Consider the following 24,004-nt stretch of genomic DNA (forward strand, 5'->3'; position numbering starts at 1 on the left):
TTCCTTTCTACCCCCCCCTCCCCCCAGATCAGTGACTTAAAAATGCAGCTGCACTATTCTTGTTTTGTCATTATTCTCTTTTCTGTGTGTCCCTCTGACCACAGAAACTAAACAGATCTTGGAAGAGTATGTGCCTCTATTTATTGTGTATATATATATATACACATATATGTGTATATATATATGTATACATGTATGTATGTATGTGTGTGTGTATGGGGGTCGAGGGGAAAAATGCATTTCAAGAGTGAATGGGAGACATTCTGATTGGAAAAACCTTAAATCTAAGATCACAAGTTCAAAAAAAATCCATTTATAAGAAATATATCTCTTTAACTCTGAAGTATGGCTCCTTTAAGAGCAACAAGAAAGGTTGTAAACCTCTCAATCAATTTCAGCCCTGGTTTAAATTCACCTTCAGTATAAAACTCAAGAACCTCTCCTTGGCCCTGGACATTACCTTCTCTTATTTTACACAGTGCTGACACACTTGTTTATGTTTTGATCTCTCTGGTGTTCCCAAGTGTCCTTTGTGATCAAGTAATAAGGGAAAAGGCCAGGAGGGGATTTATGGACTAAAGATAGCTTGCAAACTAAAGAGAGCTGTCACAGTTAGACTTGGAAAATTATCTTTAAATATCACAACTTCTGTCTACACATGGAAATTAGTAAGAAGGACAGCTTTACTGGGAAAATTCAGAAGGGAAGAAAAGAGCAATTATCTTTAGTCAGTCAAGAGTGAGCATGGGATTGTTGCACAAAGAAAGTTACGATCTCTGCACGAGCTTCCCTTTCTGTCACTCCTGGCCTTGCTCCTGCACATAAGGCACGTACATCCTCATCCTCGTGTTTAGCCTTGTGACAGTGGGAGCTCTTTCTCCAGCTGAAGAGGCCCCAGTTTCTCTATCACTTTTCCAGCACCACCAGCATTTCTCCTTCCTCTTCCCCTCCCCCTGGGTTTTTTTCTTTAGAAGAGAAAAGTGTTAATTTGAACTTCCTGCTTGACAGACCCCACTGAGAAACTGATACGGGCCTGATAAGGTGGTATTTATTTATTTTTCCTGCTGCAAGGCTTCACAAGTCCTGCCTCCTACCTCCGTGTCCAGTTTTCAATACTGCCTGGTCTTGATACTTCCTGATGCTGATAGTGTCACCAAGAATGTTTGCTCTGAGACACTGCTGTGGTGAAAGGCAGCTGATAAGAAGATACAGATAATATTATTCACAGTGCCATTGTAGAGTTTCTTGAACCTAGTAGGACCTCTGTGCTATGCCCAAAAATCTGGCTGACATTTAGGAAATGAGTTACCAGTCCAGGAGTACAGACAAAATTACCAAAGAAAGTAGATGTTTTTTAAAGCCAGAAAACACAACATGTTATTACTTTATGTTTGATACAGCACTGCATTAAACTTTGGACACCAAAAGAAGTAATTGGAAAGCTATCTGTGAGCTTATGTATGCATACGCTTGCTGTACAACACTTTTAAGTTCTGTCATAAATATTTTAATTCAACTTAACTGTGTTTAATTGCATTTCACTGGAGCTTAAAAATATACAAACTACTCAAAAATCTCAAACTAAATTTTCTTGTTGCTAGTCTAATGCCATTTCAAAAAGAATGCTACTGTAAAGTGAGTTGCTGTAAGTAGGAGTATGCTTTGCAAGCAGCTGTTTTCTTGGATATGTTCAATAAATGGCTGTTTCTTTGCCTTATAGGGTAATGTTGCCAAACGATAGATTCCATCAGGGTAGTGAATAGTGAAGCAAAGAATCTGTGTTGAAAGTGGCGTGGTCATTGCGTGTTGTCACGTTCCTCACTTGGTTCAGATGATCCTCCAAAAATCAGAAATAACTGTTTCTCACCTCAGATAGTGAATTAAGAACAGTCAGTCATGGAAGCAGAAACGTGTCTAAAGGACTGCAGTGTTGTTGAGTCACTTACCTACTGGTGTTGGCTTCTATCTCCTGATGGAAAGCCTTGCACTAACTATGATTATGAAACCTTCTTGTAGTTTTCCCCCTATAATAAAATATCTTACGTGTAATCAAGATTATGTAAGAAAGATAAAGGCAGATTTGTTTTTCTACTGAAGTCATCTTTCAGTGTGCTGTTAAGATTGTATAATGTCCAGACAGCAAGGTCTTTGAATACAGATAAATAGAGTATGTGCTGAACTAAGATTAATGTATGCTAGCTTCTATTTCCTTCTAAATACATATTTCTTTTCCCTTTTTTTTTAAAGCACATTTCAACTTAAGCTGGAGCCAACCAGTCTTGCTTTCTTTTGCTTTGCTTCAGCATTTTTTTTATAAAATACAGCTGTAAGCAGAGGAGTTTTGCATAGACTGAATGCCACAGAAATCTGCAGTAAATAGTCTGCTTTGTTGTAGATGTTCCTAAGCAGTATATTTAATGAGTAATGATCTGTTTACTGATGGAGAATACCTTCTCTTTGAAGAAGGCTTTCATCCTAGCCAGCCATGGTTTTTTTGGTACTGTAAGTAATTGAACTGGCTGGTGAAGTGACTGCTGTGGTTTGGCAAAACCCGATTTGTCATGCCTTGTTATTTTACTGAGGAACATTTCTGGGAGCTTGTGTTCTGCAAAGTCCTTCAGTTAAACCTGTTTTGTGAACAAATGCTCATTACCACATTTATTAGAAATACTGCTTAAAGAGGCATTCAACAGTAAAGCTAGGCAAATTTAAGGGGGAAGGAAGGTGAAATCAGTTTGCGGAGTGGAGGCTGGCACTCTGCAAACGTATCATCATACAGATCTTATGTACTGGTCAGTATCCCTTAAATTAACAATGCTTTTTATTAACACTTAATACCAGCAGGCATTTCTTCACACAGCCATTAGTTTTGTGGCAAGTTGAATGATTGCTCATCTCTGAGAGTAGCCCTTCCTTCCCACTAAACTTGTAGGGGTTAGATTCTGTTTTGAAAAGAGATAACACCAGTGACATATCTAAATAATCATTATCTTGTTTTTGTATTTCAGCACAAACCCACATTAATCCAAAGCAGCACAGTGCTGATAAAGATGAGCTTTATCAGAAAAGCGTCCCAAAGAAGGAGCACAGTGTGAAAGAAATCCTGAAAATGGAATCCAATCCTCCTAAAGGAAAAGACTTCTTTCAGACCAACATTTCACCAGTTACTCCAGAAAAAGACTTGGATGATTTACATAAGAACTATAGCCCGGAGAGGTGTTTCTTCCCTCGAGTTGTCTACCCGATCCGACCTCACATTCCAGAAGACTATCTGAAAGCTTCCTTAGCATATGGCATGGACAGACCCAGCTACATTACTCACTCACCCATCCAGGCATCTACTACGCCAAGTCCTTCCGGGAGGAGCAGCCCAGACCAAAGTTTAAAAAGTTCAAGCCCTCACAGTAGTCCGGGGGTCACAGTTTCACCTCTGGCACCTACTTCCCAAGAGCACAGAGAGCCATACTCTTACTTGAACGGATCATATGGCTCAGAAGGATTGGGGTCTTATCCTGGATATGCACCCCCTGGCCACCTCTCACCTGCCTTTCTACCATCCTATAATCCCCATTACCCCAAATTCCTGTTACCTCCGTTCAATATGAGCTGTAATAACCTGAGCGCTTTGAACAATATCAATGGCATCAACAATTTCAATCTCTTCCCAAGGATGTACCCTCTTTATGGCAACCTGCTCAGCGGAGGTAGCCTTTCTCACCACATGCTCAACCCCACCACGCTCCCTAGCTCATTGCCCAGTGAAGGAGGCCGTCGACTGCTGCAGCCTGATCATCCAAGAGATTTCCTCATACCAGCACCCAACAGTGCCTTCTCTGTCACGGGCGCTGCTGCCAGCATGAAGGACAAGCCATGCAGCCCAACCAGTGGGTCCCCCACCGCTGGTACAGCAGCCAGTTCGGAACACATAATGCAACCTAAACCTACCTCAGTGGTGTTGGCTGCCACCGGTGGTGAAGAAGCCATGAATCTCATTAAAAGTAAGAGGAATGTGACCGGTTACAAAACCCTCCCATACCCACTGAAAAAGCAGAATGGGAAGATCAAGTACGAATGCAATGTTTGCTCCAAGACCTTTGGCCAGCTCTCCAATCTGAAGGTAGGCAGTGGAGAATAAGACAGGAGCCTTCTTTGAAGGCTCAGATTTCTCCCTGTAGGTTTTCAAGGAAAAGCAGGGTCAGGCCTCCCTTGCTTGTTAGGCTGTTTATGCGTCTGGGCTTTAATACAGCATCCCCCTGCAAGAAAGCGTGGTTGTGTGCTTTAATACTGACGCCACCTAATTAACTAGATAACATTGTATTTTGGCAATGGGACTCTTCCGCTGACTTTAGGAAACATCTGAAAGCACTTTTGTTGTAGTACTGGAAACTGCAAATTGTTAATTGCTTTGTCTCTCCCTAGGTGCACCTCCGAGTACACAGTGGAGAGAGACCATTTAAATGCCAGACTTGCAATAAGGGCTTCACGCAGCTGGCTCACCTCCAGAAGCACTATCTGGTACACACGGGAGAAAAACCCCACGAGTGTCAGGTATGTAACGCAGAGAGAGAGGTGATTCCTTCGGAGGCCGAAGGGACAGCACGGTTTTGCACACCCCCTACAGTGTGCAGGGAGGGCTGAGGGACAAACCCTTGGCTGCTCAGAGCCAGAATCTGCACCACAGCCAGGCCCAGCCCTGGTGCAGCAGTATCTGTGAGACAGCACGATTGCCTGCAGCCTGCTAGAGCAACACCTGCCTGATACAGTTTTGCCATCAGCCACATTCAAAATGACATTCAGCAATATTTAAATAAAAAAGGTGGGGATTTTTTTCCCATTGTGAGAAAGTGTGAAGATACAGAAAGCTGCTGCTTCATCCTGCTGTCTCCTCCTAGGTGTCTGATTTAAACTATAAAATCGCCTCCCACTCATTTGCTGTTTCTCTGCCACCCCCCACATTAGGTTTGTCACAAGCGGTTCAGCAGCACCAGCAATCTCAAAACCCACCTGCGGCTCCACTCTGGAGAGAAGCCTTACCAGTGCAAGCTCTGCCCAGCCAAATTCACCCAGTTTGTGCACCTGAAGCTGCACAAGCGTCTCCACACCCGGGAACGCCCCCATAAATGCATCCACTGCCACAAGAGCTACATTCACCTCTGCAGCCTCCAGGTCCACCTGAAGGGCAACTGCCCCGTCGCCCCGGCCTCTGGCCTCTCCATGGAGGACCTGAACCGAATCAATGAGGAGATCGAGAAGTTCGACATCAGTGACAATGCTGACAAGCTGGAAGAAGTGGAGGACAGTATCGACTTAACATCGATCGTGGAGAAGGATATACTGACCATGCTCAGGAGGGAAATGGAAGGAGCTAACCTGAAAGTCTCTCTACAGAGGAACCTGGGAAATGGGCTTATCTCCTCTGGATGCAACCTTTACGAGTCGTCAGATATGTCAGTTATGAAGTTGCCTCACGGTCACCCACTACCTCTGTTACCTGTAAAGGTCAAGCAAGAAACAATTGAACCAATGGACCCTTAAGACTTTTTGGCAAAGTGATTTTTTTTTATTTATGACTTGGCAAGTCAGGGTGCCTGTAGCAGTTGCTTGTACATAGTTTCAATGCTGCAAAGCAATCTTGGCTTACAGTAGTTTCCCTACGCTCTTCAGCTTAAAGAAGGAACTCCAAAGTTACTGTTTTCTCAGGGCATAAAAAGGGGCAAAGGACTCTGCATTGCCTCGCCAGTTACTAAGAGACAATCATCTATTCATAATTATTTTTTCAATTATAGTACTTCATAATTTATTATGCAATTAATCATTCTAAAAGCAATAATTAGGAAAATGTTTACAATGACTGGAAAAATTCATTGTAATTTTTACTTTAAATGTTTTTTGGGTTTTTTTTGTTTTGTTTTGTTTTACGGCCATTCTTTGTAGATATTTTTTTTTCTGCACATCTGTTTTAAGAACCTAAGATTAGGGTTTCAGTAAATGTGTTTTATGTACCAATGTCTTTTAAACAAATATGGTTTTTCATATTGCCAAAGTTAGACATGTGACATACGGAATCCTAGATGCTGTTGGTTTGAAAAAAAATGCTGTGTACTTTCATGAGCAAATCACCCCACTGGGAATTGAAAAGGAGAAAAAAAAATAGCAAACCAACAACCCAGAGTAGCAGCAAGCAGGGAAGAAACTTTTTCTCCTGCCTCTCTGAGGAGAGGAGAAAGATTCTTCTACCTGCAGCTCTCCCTGGAACAGATGAGGCACAGCAAACACTGACCTGCCATGGACAATACCACAGGTTTTTAGAGCACAGCTCCAGCCCCACACATTGTCATGTAACTTTAAGACCAAAGGAACACATGAACTTAAAGTGGCTTTTCCAAAATAAAATCTAACTTACATTTTTTTGTTTCCAAAAGCAGTTTAAAAGCAAAGACACAAATATTATTCTGCCTAAAAGGGGGGTTTGGGCAGATTTCTTTCTTCGTATTTTTGTTTTGTTTTGGGTTTTTTTTTTTTTTGGCCAGAGCCTTCCAGGGATAAAAAAAAAAAAAAAAAAAAGATGGTCAGATTCCCTGAGTAAGAAGGGGTTCAGTTTTACTTGTATTTTTCTCTCCCACTTCGCCTGGGTAGAAGTGGGGAACAAAGTCCTTTCCTGGCACATAAATATTTTTTCTTCCTTCCTGTACGACTCAGATTTTTCTCAGTATTTGTGTTTGTACATTTTGTGGTTAATTTAATTAAAGAAGAAAAGGGCATTGCAAAGTTGTTGAACAACAATTACCTCAGTGCTTGTGTCCAGTGGTGCAGACAATGCTGTTTTACCTAAATGCTTTGCTACTTTAGAGAAGAAACCAAAATGTGCACAGGGAAAGATAGAATGCACATCCTTTTATCTTTTTGTTTTGCTAAGCCCAAAGATGATATGGTGATGTTTGAGGTGTAGCAAAGAATACATGTATATTTATAGATATATTTATACCACTATACGATATATGTATATGTATATATATTTATACCACTTAAGTTGTGAGCCAAACCATGTAATAAAACCTATTTTTCATCTAAGTGTGAAAATCCAATGTTATCCCAGTTTTGCAAATAACCAATGACCTCAAAACCAGAAGGTTGTACCAAGGCATTTATCACTTGCAAATACACAGGCGCAGCTGAAGGCGAAGCTGGAACTTGCAAACACGTGAATGACATCGTCCTGCATCCACGTGTGGCATCTCAGTGAATTTGGTGGGAATGACCCTGTTTGCAGGCCAGGGCTCCTTCAGTCAGTCCCCCGCTCTCCTGGCAGTCTGCACGGGGGAGGAAGGAGGCTGGTGGTCAGTCAACAGACAACCAGAAAATATAACTGAAAGAACTTGAAAAGAAGCCAAATATGACCCATGTGTGACGTGGTCACAAATCACAGTAAGGGCAGGATGGAAGTCAGGTGGGACAAGGCCCTTGTCTCATTGTGCCCTGCCACTAAGGAGTTGCACAATCAACTCACATGAACATAAGTAGCATTATTACACACCTCCCCTCCATGTGTCCCTTTTTGTCTTGTTATGTTCTTAAAAAAAATTTTGGAAGTCCACCTCAACAATTCAGGATTCAGTGGTCTTTTTTTCAGCAAACTTCATTTTAATGCCTTCTCTTAAAAAAACAGACAATCCTGAAATACAAGTCTCTAAACACAGCTTTTGAAGGACTCCAGTTCATTACATTTCCACTCCTGCAAATTGTGAGGCTGACATCTTTTAAATGTAGCAATAGTTCATAAATATAGTACTTAATTGTAGGATAAACCAAAGTATCACTACTCTGTCACTGGACACACACTTTTCTTATTATTGCCTGTAGTGCTTTCTTGTATTTGATACAAAATTTACAAGAATTTATATGCATCAGCTTTAAGAATTGTTACTTCTCTTTACTGTTTCCCCCTCCCCTTAGGCGTTTTACATGTGAATGTAGCAACAATCAACAGTGTTTTTGGGGTTTTTTTGTCTCTCTTAAGAAAGACTCTGACCAAAGTTAACAGGCTTTTTACTTTGCTAGAACAACAAACTATTATATGTTTACGTATTGGTTTACATCATTATTTATGTGCAAATTGTCAAATGTAAATTAAATATAAGTGTTCATTGCTTTACTGACGCTTCCCTTGTCTTCAATCTCTCTGCACCAGCTGGATGCACAGCCTGGTTGTGGCCCCAACGCTGGTACACTGAGGGCGATGGTGTCTTCAGCAATGCTGACTCCTGCCTTTGTGGGTTCTGATTTTCCCTCATTGAAAGGTGCAAACAGCAATGCCAGAGCTGAATACCCTGGCTTAATTTTGTACAGAGGTTTCCTCAGTTTCAGCCAATACCTATTTTTAGAAAAAAAAGCCAAGAATTTTCAGTGTTTCAATGGAAATACTTGAATGCTGTCTGCCTCAGAGATACGTTACCAGGGTTCTCATTTACATTTTTCCAAATTATTGTCATTTCTGGCCTGAAACCCTAACCACCGGGACCACAATGACACACTCAAAATGTCAGTGTGAGACCACTTAGTCCTGTCTCATCATGGTGGGAACTGCATTCAAAACAAACGTCCATCTGTTGTAAGTGCTCACAAAGGAGATGTGAACACTGCACTAAATCCAGGGGAAGGTCAAGTGTCCACCCCTCCCTCTCCACCTCAGCCCAAGAGTTAACAGCGGGCCAGGATGCCCCAGAAAAGCTAATTCAACATTTGCTACTTCCATCATTTACCGTGAGATCTAAACCAGAGAGGCCATGTGCTGCCCTGCCCTACCTGAATGTTAAAGAAATAACGTTCCTGCACATATTGAGACACTCAGTGCCGTATGATGTTTTAAAAGTATTTCACTGTCCTCTTAAAAAAATTCATTTAAACATCTGTCTCAAGAATTTGAAATACTGCCAACACTGAACTGTGGAGTTAAGAAAACCAGAGCACTGTTGTCATAAACGTGCCAAATGCAGCATGTTATATTCCTATATTCGACAGAGCTATTGCTGTAATAATTTTTTAAAAAAACATAGGATAACCATTACCGCCATAAATCATACTTCATTACTTGGCAAAGCGTTACGTTGTGCTGGAGAGTTATGTCCTGGGGACACTTGTAAGCTTTAGAAGATGTTTAATAAAACACATTACATAAAAAGACAATGCACGTTATAGATCACAGCCTCGCGAGGCCGAGCGCGGCAGCTGCTGCCTTGGGTTCTGGCAGCCCCCAAGCCGGTTGGGAGCCGCTGACGGCTTGGGGGCTCCGAGCAGCAATACAGCGGGATTCAGCCATGGCAACACCACCACCACCAGGTCAGATAACCATAACAGCCTTAGCAAGGGGCTGGAGGGGGAAAGCTCATCAATTTGGGAGCTGCCACAAAACGCAGCCCCGTGAGACCGCGTGCCCGGCACAGAGCTGCCGGCTGCCTGTGGGCAGGCGTGCCCGATGCCCATCTTGCTGCCGTCAGCGTGAAAATGTTGAGGGGCTGAAAGCGTTGGGCAATGCGGCCTTGCCAGCTGAGCTTCTTTGCCACAGGACAGGGTGAATTACAGCTGAGATAGACTCAAGCACAGATTTAGGGAGGATGCTGCCCTTCTGGCTGGTTTATAAAGCCCAGTGCTTCTTGGCTGGGTACTGAGGAGACACCGCTAATTCCCAGTGTGGGCAATTATGGCCTTGAGGTCGAAAATGAAAAATGTGACTCACTGAGGGGGTATGAGCCCTTTGGGTTCAAATCAGTGTCTGCCAGTGCATGGCCGCATTTCAACACGTGCTGGGACCGTGTGGGATGCGGCCCAAAACCTTTGCTGTCATTCAGAGGTGTTACATTAGAGTGAGGGAAATAGTTGTGGCTGTAATTAAAGGCACCCAGGAAACACTTGCCTAATTACTGCATGAGCCAGAGCTGAGTGGATGCGGTGCGGCTGAGGAATGTGCCCATCATGGGGCAGGTATCTGCAAAACACAGGCTGTCACAGTGGCTAAAGAAAAACTCACTGACAGCATCAAAGCAGCCGCCCTGGCATTGAGAGGGAGGGAGGTTTCCCTCCTCTGCGCAAGTTTGGGGTAGGCTGGCAGGGAAAAGGCAGCTGCCTGGCCCGGGATGTGGGGAGCACAGGTTGACATTTTGGTAACTTCAGCACAATCTCACCTGAACAGCAGAAAAACAAGAGCTTTTGTCAAAGATGTGGCACTTCCCAAAATCACAGGTGTTTAATTTTTCATGAGATGCTGAAACAGACCCATCCTGAAAACAGCATGTCTGCTGCCCTTCCCATTCTCCCAAGAAGCACATGGAAGAGCTGGCAAAGAGCACATCTGCACACCAGTCGAGGCCACCTTTGTACCAACTGCCATCAATGATAGAGTTTCCAACATGCTGCATGACTCTGCTTTCACTCATTTTTAAGAGATTGGGGAACATTTCCCAACAATTCACTGTGGCAGCCAAATGGGAGAGGGGCCACTAAGCCTCACCAAGACCCTGCTGCCCGAGTGCTGACTTCTGATGCAAAGTTGTATTCTCATCCCATGACAGAGGGGTCAGGTGTCTGCTTGGGGGTGTGTACAAGCAGACATTGCCTTCTGCTTCAAAACCAAAGTATCCTTAGTTCCACCATGAGAGCTTGCAGCTTGGCACTGCTTCAGTGGTGCTCTACACAGGAAAACCCAGCCCAGGTTTTCCTGGGATGATGCTTTCCACCTCCACGCAGCACAGGCTCTGCTGGCTCAGGCTGTTCAGCTCTACAAACTTCAGCCTGCACAAGCTCACCTAGGAAAGGCCCCTGAGACATCACCTCAGCACCCTTTTCTAGGGCAATACAGCTCCCTGTGCCAGCCAAAGCCTGGAGCCTGAGCATCTGTCTCCTGGCACTTCAGAGGCACCTGCCAGCCACCACATCTAGCCACAAACTACTTTCTGGAGCTGGGGGTTACACAGACTGGCTGCCACAATAGGTAAACAAGGGAGCAGAAGCCCAGTAGTGGGGCAAGGATCTGCAGTGACTGGGTGGGTGGCAAACACCCCCAAGAACTGACTCTCCCTGGCAGGGACCCTTGCAGCTGGCAGCGGGGGGAACTCTGGCACAGGGCATGCATTCATTTCTGCTCCTTTTTGACACCAGGGCTTGAGGCAGAAACCTGTGCCTAAAGCATGGGGTCAGGCAGCACTGGTGTGTGCTCTGAGCAGAGATCTCCAAAAAGAGATGCCTGGCCCTTCAGGAAAGGGAGACGACACTCAGAGCTCTCTCTTCCCTGTGAGCTGTCAGCCAGGCACCTTGGTGGTGCTGAAGCCAGGCCCTTCCTTCCTCCTCCTCCTCCTCCTCAGCTGCACGCAGAGAGATGGTTGGGATGCCAAACCACTTAGGTAGGTGTGACCAAATAGCCATATTGAAGGGAGCAAAACCAGTATGACTTCCTTATTGTGCAATGTTTAATAAAGGCTTTCAGCTCTTTTTCTCCATTAATTGTGAATAAGCAAGTCCTTGATCATTTCCTTATCCAAGGACCGAGTGAGATTCCTTACAGCATTCCTGCCCCAAAGTGGCCATACTGCACTGGGAAGAGAAACAATTCCTGCAATATTGAAACCACACACAGCAAAATCAGAGGCTAAAAACTTCTTTCCTAGTTCACTTGTGCTGAGGACAGCTGTCACCAGTCTTGAGGTTAGGGAGACCCAATGCTCCTGCCTTTACCATTAAGTCTTACACACTAAATCCTAACTTAAAAGCAGTGGTCAGCTTTTGGGCAGGAAGAATAGTGTGGCAGGCAGCATTTTGAATGTGACTTCTTGGCTATTATCATTCCCAGTCTCCCAACAACTTTCCTATGGCAAAATTTTCTGCATGAGAACTGTCCCTCTGTGAACCCCAGGAAAATTTTTTTCCCACCTTTACCTTCTTAGTCTACCTTGTGTATTCTGATGACCTTTTGTTTTTACAGGACAGATTCTGTACATCTTTACAGACCAGATCTGCTCTTCTTGTCGGCCTTGAAGCCCCTTGCAGAAATGCTTTACTAAGAGGGGGAAGTTTGGTTTCTTCCAGCCACGCTGGAGCCATGTCCCTAGGTAGGGACCCAGTTAACCAGGCTGGGTGGTGTCCCAGAGAGGTCTCACTTTACTCACAACCAGTCATGAAAAAAACAGAAGTTAAAAATGTTGTAGAAACTGCAACCAGGTGTTAAGGGGAGCAAGAATACATGAAAAGTGAAAATTTGCCTTTTTAATAAGCCGTTACAAGTAAGTTGGGTGTTTAGGAGGGAACATGTGCTGGTGCTTGTAGTCATTCAGTGAAGATTTGGTGTTGTGTGCATGTTTTTAATGAGACCAGAGGGTGCAGAACAGGGCTCCTTTTCTAACCTATATTAGAGCAATTTGTGCATGTCTGTAGCTGTGGGTGTTATGTGCTTTCTACTCTGAGTGGTAAGTTTCAGTTTGATTCTGCTCTCGAGAGCTGCGGGGACAGTTTGCACTTGCCTTATCAATGCAGAATCCAAATTGCTTCACAGTACACCCAGCCCCTGACATTGCAAATTGAAAAAATACACTTTAAGCACAGAGAAACAAGAGAGGTGACAACCAGAAGGCTTTTTCTCAGCAGAGCATCCCAGTCTGCCAAAACCCTCACAACCCAATCAGTGGAGCAATAAGCTACCTCGAGAACCGCAAGCTCGGTGCCACCCTGAGGGGCCCTAGACAGGACCCCAGCTAACAGAGCCAGGATCTCAGGGCTGGGGCTCTTTTCCTACATCCCCTTTGCCCTAAAATCCTGCTTCAGCCCTGTTCCCTTGCACTGATGTCCCAGTACTGGGAGCCCAGCCTGGCAGCTACAAACTGGGCAGGTGCAGGAGGTGCTTGCCCATCCCCATTCTTCCCTGAGCTGGCCCTGAGCAACACTGGCCACAAGCCACTGACCAAATTTGTGCCAATGATTAGAGATGGCAGCAAGGGAAGGGCAGGGCAGGTACATCCATGGCCCTTGGGAAGCAGCTCTAGTTTTGCTCCAAAGGCTTGTGGTCTCAACAGTAACCCCTGTGCCCAGCTGTGCAGTCGATTTCCAAATGAGCATTGCTATCTTTACATGTGTTTGCTATAAACACCCAGCTTTTACACTACACACCAATGTCCATACTGGCTGTCCCTCTGTCCTTACGTGGGCTGTGACTGAGAGGAGCCATTCAGGAATTCAGCATATCCAGGGGGATACCCTAGTTCTTATTGCCTTCCTTGGGAGCCACATGCCACAAATCACTGGGAGACTTGTTCACAAAACACCTGAGTATTTCTAAGATGAAGTTACGACCTACATAGCAGCTATATGTAGATTTCCTTCCTCCCTCACATCTGCTTGAGTTTGTAATCCCCTCCAGATACAATATTTAGGAATGACTGTGTTGTTTGCTGCACTGTCGTTGGTCTTGCTTGACCTCAAAAAGCAGCCCAGGAGATGAGGTGGAACAGTGGCTGCAGGTGCAAGTGTTTCAAGAGCTGCTGAGCACAGGCAACATGGCCCCGGCCCTTCTGCTGTGTAGGGCAGGATTATCCTTATCCTGCTAGGGAGCACCCAACAGAGAGGCAGACTGAGGAGTGGAGGGGACAAACTTTAGTGGAGGCAGAGTGCTCTCCAGTTTCCTTCAAAATCTTAGCTACTCATCCAAAATGAGAAGGCTGGAAAACAAGGGCCCTCCCTGACCATTAAACCCATTTCCTGAAGTAGCACACACCCCTGCAAAACACTCTAAGTGCCTTGTTAGACTCGAACAAGCTAAATCTCAGTTCTTTGCCACTGGTCTCTTGCCCATTATCTCCCTCTGCATCCATTAGCCTCAAGGAAATGCCTCACCCCATGTGAGTCTGACTTCAAAAATATATCAAGAGATGGACCCCAACACAGAGTTTAGTTACAGGTCTCATTTACCCCAGATTCAGGGTGTTTAAATGTGGGAATACCAGTTGATGCCATTCTTACTACATTTTTTAAAAAATAATTTTCAGTGTAATTATTTAGATCAATCTAAACACTAAGACAGCGATGAGTATCTACACAGGGGAATATATCCAAGATCAAGCTTACCTAACAATGGAGGTTTAAAGACAAACTTTTTATTGTTAATCTAAAAATTTCAGTGCTTCAAGGCTAGAGCTAAACAATAAAAACAAGGACCCTGGAGATAAGATGGCTGTGTTCTGGTTTTGTTACCTCCACTAACTAGTAGTGAGGTCTGGAATAAGTCAGTTGACCTTCCCATAGAGCGCCCAACTCATTTGTAGAATAGGTACAAGACTTGTTCAGGCTGTGGTGTAGGACTAATATTTGTACCTTGTTCTGAGATCCTCTGATGTGTAACTGCAAGTAGTTTGTTGTTCATAGAGGGAACAAGTTGCTTACATTACTATCTGCAATATCATAATATTTAGAAATCCTCACTTATGGGCTATGACTACCCTGAACTCAACACAAACTCTCTCTGCCTGAAGGACCTTACAAATGAAGCACTATTAAAAACCCAAAAAACCACAGTGGCTAGGTGCACAGCTTAAATTTCCATTTTCTCTCAGCATTTTCCCACGAGGGGATTGCATGTGAGAGCACACAACAGAGAGTCAGATCACACCCGAATCGGTTGCGCTGGCATGCCATTTGGCAATACAAGAATGACATAAATTAAAGTGAAACCTCTTCACCTCAGCCTAAGTGAAAATGTAAAGAGCAAGGGGGTTGAGGAGGAAGGGGATATATTGATCCATATCTACTCAACAGTCAGACCAGTGGTGTGGTGGCAACAAAAGACATGCCTTTGCTTTTTCAGTAATTAATAATCTATAGAGAACCATTTCCTTTTCTGCTGTTGAGATAACACATTCTCCACCTCAGCTTCATGCAAATAATTCATGCCTCTGCTTACCTAATTTACCTCTCTGGTGCAGACAGAAGGGCAGAAACCTCCCACCAGCACTGACTGACATGCTGCACTGAAAAAAGAGCCATCTCACCCAGAACTTTCTGAATTTCTTAAATCATTAGAGGACAACTGCACCAAATGCTCTGCAGGAGACACATGGCTCCACAAGATTAAATGGGCTATTTTTGCTGGTCTTCATTCCTGCCTCTGACCCACATGTGCTTTGCAGGCTGGAACAGACATTACCCAAAGAAAAGCATTTGGTATCTCTGCACAGCTGGTCAACAACTCATCCCAGATTTAAACATAATGTATTAACTCTCATCTGTTGCCAGAAATTAATATTACATGCTATTAAAAACCTGGGCCCCCAGAAGTGTGCTGAACTGAGTGGGCCTTTGCATCGCTTGGAAACAAACAGGTACCAGGTTGGACATGTGTCTGCATCAAATGGAAACCTTGTTCTAATCAAAATGCTGACACCACTTTCACTCGCTCACACACACTCACCTCTCTCCCTGCATTACCGCACTGCAAGCAAGGTTCAAATGTCAAGCACCAAAAAGAGTTCTGAAGAGACAGAATTAATTAAGCTTGTCCACACATAGCTTCAGGAGCTGCCCTTGCTTGCAGGATCACACACTGGTTTTCCCACAGGACCTGTACCTTGCTCAGTGCACAAGGCAGGAAATGCTCATCCTGCAGGGGACAGGGGAGGGATGCCACCCCTCTCACCCCATCTTCCTTTCTGGCTACAGGGCTCTGGCCTTTGTGCTCCTGCCTTTGTGCTCCTGCCACTCTCCAGCTAGGGCCATTTGCTCCAGAGTGCTTTCAGTGGACCCATTGGAAAGATGGCTGAAGGCTTCACCTGTGTCAGTCAGCATCCATATGGGAGAGGGAGGTGGTATCCCTAGGCAGGACTGAAAAAGAAATAAAATACAGGAGTTTAAAGTAAAAAAATCTCTTTGGGTGCCCAGAATTTCAGGGCAGTTTATCCCACATATTATTTGACTTCAGCTTATCTTGACCTCAGGGGTCAACTGGGAATCCTGAACGCCTGCAAACCAAGCACAAACCAGGGATAACTATATTCTACATGACCTGTGAAAATTCAGGTTGAGTGACTTGCTCCATGCAATGCACAACTCCTTGGGTAACAGTCAGTGGAAAACATTCTCCCTAGGCAGCATTCCAGTCTCTGACCATGACAGCCCCTCCATCTATCCCTCCTCTTTCAAGAGGCCACCTCCAAGGTGTGGGGTTTACACATTAGAGCCTCATTTGGTTCCCAATTCCAAAGGACAAGGGCAAAGGTAACACAAATCTTGTAAAGACCACATCATTATGCACATCCATGAAGGACCAATTGAACCTTAATTCCAGTTTTTCTCATCCTCTGATTGCCTGAGATTGCTGCCTCAGTGCTGTTCTCACCAGCTGCCTGGGCAAACTCTGAGGCTTTGGAAAGCATATGCACTGGTAAGATTTGTCCATTCTGTGACTGTCCCATGGTACGGCTGCACAACACAGCAGGATTGGCACTTTCCATGTATCAATCCACCAGCTCTGCTAGCCATGGCACTGCTGCCAGGAGAAGTGTGTCACCCATGATGCAGACTGGCACAAGAGGGTGGTGAACCTTCCACTCTTCCTCTCCATCTCTGTTACCTTTCTCATTCTCCCCTTCCCTGTGCCCATCCCTGTCCTCTTGCCTTCTAGGTGAGCATCCCTGGGGCTTCTGGATCCCTGCCAGTGCTGCAAGTTAGTGGCCACCAGCTTCTTCAGTATTCCCAGAAGGAGAATTTCTGGTGAAGTGAAGCAGTGAAACACTACCTTTCTTTGGAAAACATGGTGCCTAGTAAGTGAGGGGACCCACACAACTAGGGACAAGGGTGAGATAAAATACTAAGAGAAAGAAAAAAAAAAAAAAAGGAAGAACATCTTTTCACAGTCTGCAGATGCAAAGTGAAACTATTTTGATAGATTCAGCTCTCCCACATTGAAAGGTCCAGAGTTTCTCATCTCCGACTTTACTCTCAGGCATGAAATTTCAATGGCTTGACAAACTGTAACATCCACAATGCTTTCTTGTCTCCTTGGAAGCCTGTTGCCACCCTGCAAAAGCTCCCCTTCAGTATTTTGCTGGGTTGATATTACCAAATAACTCTTTTTTTAGGGTTTCCCTTGTTTTGACACATCTTCCTTTGCTAATATTTTTCCCTGCAGCTGAAAATCCAATGATATGGAGCTGGTGCTCTTGTCAGGACGCTGACATCTCCACGACTGGATACAGGCAGCCAGGGAAGAAAATAACTGGGCCCATGCTAGCAAAATGTCCCTTTTACTGGCAAGTGATCACCCCCAGCTTTTTTGTGGATGCTGAGAAAATTGCTAAGCTGCTAATGTATGCAAGAGCCATTTGCCTTCAGCCTCTTCACAGAGATTCACCTGGCTCAGCAGGGGGCAAATCTGCCCATTTGAAGCCTCATTTTGGATAGTCTTCAACTACAACCCATGTAATGGACATTTAAATCAAGACTGTCTTCTTCAGAAGCACTTTAAATGAAGAGAATTGTGTTTCAACATGATTTTACCAAAGCCCAGCCATGTGCTTGCCTTCCCATAGTTAGCTTAAAGGGATAACAATTCCATATACTGCCTTTGAAAAGATTCTTGTTTTGCTGTATTCTGTTTTAGCAAAGTAACAATCTAGCCACAGGGATGAAGGAATTGAAGGAATTCAGTCCAAATTGTTCAGTTTGGACTGAACATCTTTCAAAAGGAAATGGAAGGAAGGAAATGGAACTTCTCAAGGAAATTACAGAAAGGTTCAAAGGAGTGGGTGGCACTCATTAGCTTGTATCATACAAGGAAAAAAACCAAGGATTAAAAATCTATTATCCTGGGATTATCCTATGAATTTCCCTCCAAGCATTATGAAAGGTTTCTGTCTCCCTATTGACAAATCATCTTCTACAATGTTGTCTAAATACATAGTACCTCATCCACTTACTGTCGCCATTGTTGTACCCTGTGATTCAGGGGAGATAAGAAGATAAACCAAAAGAGAGGTAGCTGCTGGGTGGTTGTACTGCCTGTGAAATATTCATACCTGATGCATTGTTTGCTAGAGTTGATGCTCAGATACTTAGGATATGTTTCCTTCTTCTCACTCATGAAAATGTCCCTGTATCATCTTGGTCAGTTTTGGCATGGACACATATGTGTACTCTGCCCTGCTTCAGGAATAACTAATGTACCTCTAGAATGATTTTTAAAAGCTAGGAATGGGGTAGAACAAAACACAAAATCTATGCTCTGGAGAATTTTTGTCCTAGTATACACAGAAATTAAATTGTGTTTGTCTCCTCCCTCTGCTCTAAGGACAGTGGTAGCATTAGTAATACAGAGCATGTCACTCTTCAAGCTCTCATGCAGCTTTTAAAACATAGAGAGCAAATGGCAAATTTACCTTTCATCTCCTTTTGAAACTTAAGTTAGGCCTTAATGGTAACAAGTGAAATTAAACTGGTTGTTGCTGTTTAACTTCTCTGTGCTGTTTCCTCACATGAATTAGTCATGACCAACTCTACTTGGCAACTGTCCTTACAAAAAACAGAACAGAGAGAAGGGTTAAGCACTCCCATACAATTTACCCAATAAATTTGTCATACCCCTCATATAGAGTTGTCCCTCCAGTTTGGCCTGTTCCCTAACATATCTGGCAGTTTGAACAATGTTGGCAATATTTGAGCAATTAGGCATTCCAAGTGGAAAGGTTAGTACACCTTACCCTCAAATGCAGGGTGTGTTTTGTCTTGTGCCTTTAACCATCCTTGATGAGCCTCGATTGCACAACAGCCATGAAGTAGGAAGGTCTTTCAGTATGGCCCAGCTTGTTTTGGTTTAGCAAAAGGCCAATGCAAGGATGGGATAAACACACCTTGACTTGAGTGTTAAGGAGGCAGATCAGAAAGAGGGAACTTCACGGCGGTTATCGCTTTCTGGGTGTTAAATGCTTTGGTAATCCTGGCACAGTTGCAAAACCAGGTAAAAGATAACCCATAAAAGCAAACTCTCTGATGGAGCTTGGAATAGGACTGTCAAGGAGGTGTGAGACTTGTGGTTTATTTCCTACTCCTTTGGTTGAGCAGCATTAGGACCTTAGGGGTTTTTTTGCAAGTTCTCAGAAACAGCAGTCTGTTTGTGGTCCAAGCAGCACGTTCTGGGCAAGAGTGAGCAGAGCTGGAGAGATCTTGCCGCCTTGCCCCGGCTGGGACCTGCAAAGATCGCAGTCAACCAGGTTAAAAGCACCTCCCAAGCCAGCCAGCCAGCCCAGCAGCCGCCATCCTCAGTCCAAGCCACTGCTGAAGCTGGAGAGCAACTGCGGATTGCAAACAACAGCGCTGCAGAGGAGCACCCCAGGTCAGCAAGAGGCCAGCAGCTGCTGGACCGGCTGCCACAGCCCTCCTCTGCCGGCAGCAGGGCACACCCAGCGGCCAGCCTGCCTGCCTGCCTGCCCCGCCCGGCAGGGATGCTTGGCTGTGTCGTCCGGACCTAACTTAAGAAAGAATAAACAAATCTAAGCAGCATGGAGAGATGTTTTGCAGGTCACAGCAATGCTGCCCATCCGCCCTGAGCCTTCACAGGAGGTCTGGAGCACTGGTGGACGAAGGAGATCAGGTCTGGGATATCTTCTTACCCCCTCCCACAAAACCTGAGTGACCCAACCTGTGCTATGGTGGTCCTGCAAGACCCCACATACCTCACCAGGGTCTCTTGTGCAGCAGCCCCGTTCTGGTAAAAACTGCTGAGAATTCTGCACCCAGCCCCTCTGCTTGTGGCTGGTGGTATTTCCCTTGCTGGGGTGATGTTGATGTTCGTAATGAAGCTTTGGCAGAGAAAGAGAGACATGTTGTAACCATTAGGAGACTTTACATTTAGAATTTATCAGAGAAAAGGACAAAGGATAACTCAGCTTGATTAGGTTTTTTGTACAAGTTTGGGTCTATACTCTCCATTGTAGTATCAGTCCCAGTCTTCACCATTTTCTTCCTCTGACCCAGAAAAACTTGATCATGAAAATAATGTTAGTTAGAAAATAATGGAATTGATAAGTCATTGCAGGCACATGTGTGTCTCATTATACATCAGTTCGGTTTCACTATATATTTTACACAATGTAACATAAATTTCACTACGCACCACAAGTATTTCAATATGTGATAGTCAGAAAGTGGCAGTTTACACTAAAAGTTTCAGTATGTGGTAGGATATTTCAAATACTATAAATTCTCCTTTTAAATTAAATGCATTGTGTAGATTAGTAAGAAATGCAGTTGTTTTCGTTTACTCAATGTGGTTTTCTTTCAGAACAGTATTTTAGTTCTGTACTGTTCAATTGCCATGTTCAATGTTTATTTTATTAATACACATTAATACATATTAATGGATAATTAAGTGAAAATTCATTAAATATACACCACACAGGACTCAGGCAGGAGTTCTGTTTCTCAGATCTTTTATCTCAGTTCAATTTATACCATATTAACAAACACATTGTATTTAGAGAGACTGTATTAATTAAAAGAATAAACTTCCTGTTATAAGCCTGTTTTTTAAAATGAATTTTCTTTGAGCAAGTAAAGTCTGAGGGATCTGAAAGCCCTTGTGAGGGTGAATTGTTAAAGCAATGGGCAGGCATATCCAGGGTTTGCACTGCTTCACCATTTATTGCAGATAATCAGCATTTCAGTCAAAACCAGCAGCAGAGGAGTTGGCACTGCCAGTGCTGTGCTGCTCCTCACAGCTTTCATCAGTTGACCATAGAAGTAACATGTCAATCAGGCCTTTTCCTAGCAAACCCATCCCAGTTACTGAAAAGGGTGTTCACCATGGCCCTGCTACACCAAAAATCTCTGTCACAGACCTACCATATCATCACTTTTCTACATATGACGTACTTCAGTGCAGGAGAGCACAGATTACCTCTGAGAGATACTTGCCATGAACCAAAAGCATATCAAAAATAATCACACAGGTGAGTAAAGCCAGGGCACATCAGGCAGCAAGGACCATATCCTGCAACCTTGGTCACAGCTATAGTAACACTTTCACACTGGTGCAGCAAAGCAATTTCCCCAAATCCTGTACCTACCATCATAAGTGCAGAAGGAAGGAAAAAATTAGGTTAATTTTGGTTATGAATTCTGCCTCAGAATTCAGAACACAGAAGCCACACCAAGAACAGCCCCATGCAGAATTCTATTTTATTCAAAAACAGCCTCAGCAGAGATTATGGGGCAATGCTGAACTCCAGCCCAAAAGAGAAACATCAGTCAGCTCTGCTCTGCCTTCTGCTCCTCAAGATGCAATCACATGCATAATTTCCAGAACATTTCTCCTGATAAAGTCGAAATGTTAATGATCTGCACTGAAGTTCAGTGGTCAGCAGAACCAGAGGCCTCATCTGCCCCGTCTCACACTCGGAAGACAAGGGTGACCCTGCACCAACGTGACTTTGGCCAAGCTACTTAGAGAGTTACAAAGGCCTGGATTAATTGGAAACTGGGGCTTTTAACGTAACTCCTTGCCCCACAGCAGACCCAGCAGACCTCACTGGCTCCCTGCCAAATAGTTCAAGCACCTCTTAACCAAGGAAAAGGTAAAGAGCTTGGGTTGGAACGTGCTGGATTTCAGCCCAGCAGCTTCAAATCTCCTAACCCTCAAGAGCAGCTTATCTCTGTTTGGAGGTCAGAGACCTCAGCAAAGCCCTGCTAACAGGTGCACGCTGGCACAAGCTCAAAAGTTCAAATCTCAAATCTCTCTAGATTGCAGCAGTTCCCGGGTTTCTTACAAGTGTGGCAAAAAGGGCCACCAAAGTGGCCAGTGACGTACTTGGGGCTGGCTGAGTCTGCTTCTGCTAATTCATTTGGCAAAACATGTCACCACAAGTGCTTTCTTAGCTCACAGGAGCTGGAACTGAATGCATCCAATGCAAGTATAAAGCATGGCTACCCTACTCTTCCAAAATTTAAAACCAAGACCCACAGTTCTTCTTGTCTGTAGTGTCTGACTTCCATAAGAAACAAACTGTGCCCCAGACACACAAATCAAAGCTCATGAGGTGTGCCAGATGCTTCCCAGGGACCACGCTGAAGGAAATACAAATGTTCCTGTCACATGTGAGGCATGTGGACAGTTCAGGTTTGCTGTGATCACTGCTTTCATCCCGGACAGGGGCTGGGTGCAATGGGAGCTGCCTTCTTGTGCCAAGCCTGAAGACCTGAACAATGAGTTTCCTCATCTGCCTCCTTTGTGGCTGCATGAGAGCAGCTCTGCTGTCTGGCTAAGGGTCTCTGTTTTGGACTGGGTAAAACCTGAGCTCATATCTCCCTTCAATAAGATGTTTGGGATGAAATAAAGGTAATGTTTTTAAGTGCATGTCTATTTTGCAGCACAACCAAGCCCGAGCTGTCCCTGTTCCTGTTTTAAAAAAAGGAGAAGCAACAACAGTGCAAGCTTTGTCATATTCACTTGCTCCCATGTTAGATCTGGGCTAAGATATACATAAAGCAATGTATTTATGCCCTAGATTCCACTGCTGATACTGCCAGCAAAAGCTAAATTACAGTGATTTTCCTGTAGTCAAGCTGCTAGTCCAACAAGTTTTGAAAGGAAGCAAATGTATTACACACATCCTCCAAGTCCCCTCCTAAGCACTGTCAGGCTATAATTTTAGCTTACTCTTATTACTTATCATGTATAATTGGTATTGAGCTATCCTTTAGCCATCATGAAAGTCACATTATCAAAGCTGTTGCATTACTTTCACTAATTCATCTTGCCCAAAGTTTTTAACATTTCTCAACTGACAAGACAGAACAGCAACAGAAGCTGACAAACCATATACCAACTCATTGATCAAATCCAAACCTTTTCATTTGAGCCAATTAAGTTTACTTGTAGGCTAAACCACATGAATTCAGGAAAAGACATGGCCATGCAGCTTGCAGCATCCTCTGTTGTGATTTCAGAAGCAGCTGGCGTAGGCTTGAAGACTGCAGATTCATGGGTACCAATACAATTTTAATAAAGGACTTTTCCATCTTCACTGACTGAAGAGTAGGACCATTCGTAGTGTATAATTAAGCTGGTGAGTGTTCACTGTTTTGAATATGACCTACCTTTTTTTCCCTCTTTACTCAGCTCTGACTGAATCTAGTATCTGCTTATCAAAATCTTTTTGTTTTGAGTCAATGCATCTCCATCCATGCAAATCCGAGAAGGGAGAAGCTCACAACAGTTCATATTCCTGATAGCTGAAATATCCCTGTGGATATTCCTGATCCCTGAAATATCCCATCTCCGCTGCATTCATGTTTCATGGACATCTCTCTCTTTTCTACAGGTTTTCACACAGAAAATTTTCATCAGTCTCATTTCATCCTGTTGTACCAGCAAAACATTACCATCAGCATGCAAGCTTGCAAAGTGACACCTTAAAGGAAAAAACTTGATAAAAAATGTTGTCATGGCATGATGGGAAAATTTTTCACATCAGTAGCTTCCTGCACTCTTTTCTGTTGATTTTCATTAAATCAACATTTCTTTGTTTTAAAAATAGAACAAATATTGGTACTTCAACAACAGACTGCAACAAATAGCATTCTGCTAGTCTTATGTGAGAAAAAAGACCAGTTAGACCAAACCTTCTCATTCATTTCTGCATGTCCCTGCCTCTCCCTGATGTTCTCTTCAGGACAGAGGAAGCAGCTTTGCTTCACTTGTAAGATTGCTTGAGAGTTGTGGTGGGAAAAAGGCCTCTCCTCAATGTTCATATAACAGCTTTTATGCCGTGAGACATCAAAAACCTGCAAAATTCAGCATCTGTTGAATTTCATCTGTGTGGACAGGGAGGCATTCTCCTGTTTTGGAATTGGGCTTTGCAAGATTGTTTACAAGGATGGCAAACCTCCCAACTTTCATTTGCAAAATGCTCTACAGATACAGATGAAAGCCATGAAAGAGACTTGGGGGGTATTTTTGTATCTTAAGCAAGATGGCCAAGCA

At 43.9% G+C, this 24,004-nt stretch overlaps 1 protein-coding gene and 1 long non-coding RNA gene across 9 annotated transcripts in view; one reads left to right on the forward strand and one right to left on the reverse strand.

Annotated features, from left to right (window-relative positions):
• The window catches only part of PRDM1 (PR/SET domain 1), a 62,520-nt gene extending 54,368 nt beyond the window's left edge, over positions 1 to 8,152 (forward strand). For all 8 annotated transcript variants that reach the window (XM_068184174.1, XM_068184172.1, XM_068184175.1 and 5 more), the window contains 3 exons: positions 3,009 to 4,117; positions 4,420 to 4,548; positions 4,960 to 8,152. In XM_068184174.1, coding sequence (XP_068040275.1) covers positions 3,009 to 4,117; positions 4,420 to 4,548; positions 4,960 to 5,535 — 1,814 coding nt within the window. In that variant the 3' untranslated portion in view covers positions 5,536 to 8,152. The remainder of the gene's footprint in view (positions 1 to 3,008; positions 4,118 to 4,419; positions 4,549 to 4,959) is intronic.
• Positions 302 to 23,265, reverse strand: LOC137470618 (uncharacterized). The gene is made up of 3 exons (XR_010997161.1): positions 23,119 to 23,265; positions 19,698 to 19,823; positions 302 to 5,491 (listed from the first exon to the last, which is right to left on the reverse strand). It is a non-coding gene; the product is annotated as an uncharacterized lncRNA (long non-coding RNA).
• Positions 23,266 to 24,004: the final 739 nt, after the last annotated feature.

Source organism: Anomalospiza imberbis, chromosome 3 (genome assembly GCF_031753505.1).
Source record: "Anomalospiza imberbis isolate Cuckoo-Finch-1a 21T00152 chromosome 3, ASM3175350v1, whole genome shotgun sequence".
Taxonomy (NCBI): Eukaryota; Metazoa; Chordata; class Aves; order Passeriformes; family Viduidae; genus Anomalospiza; species Anomalospiza imberbis.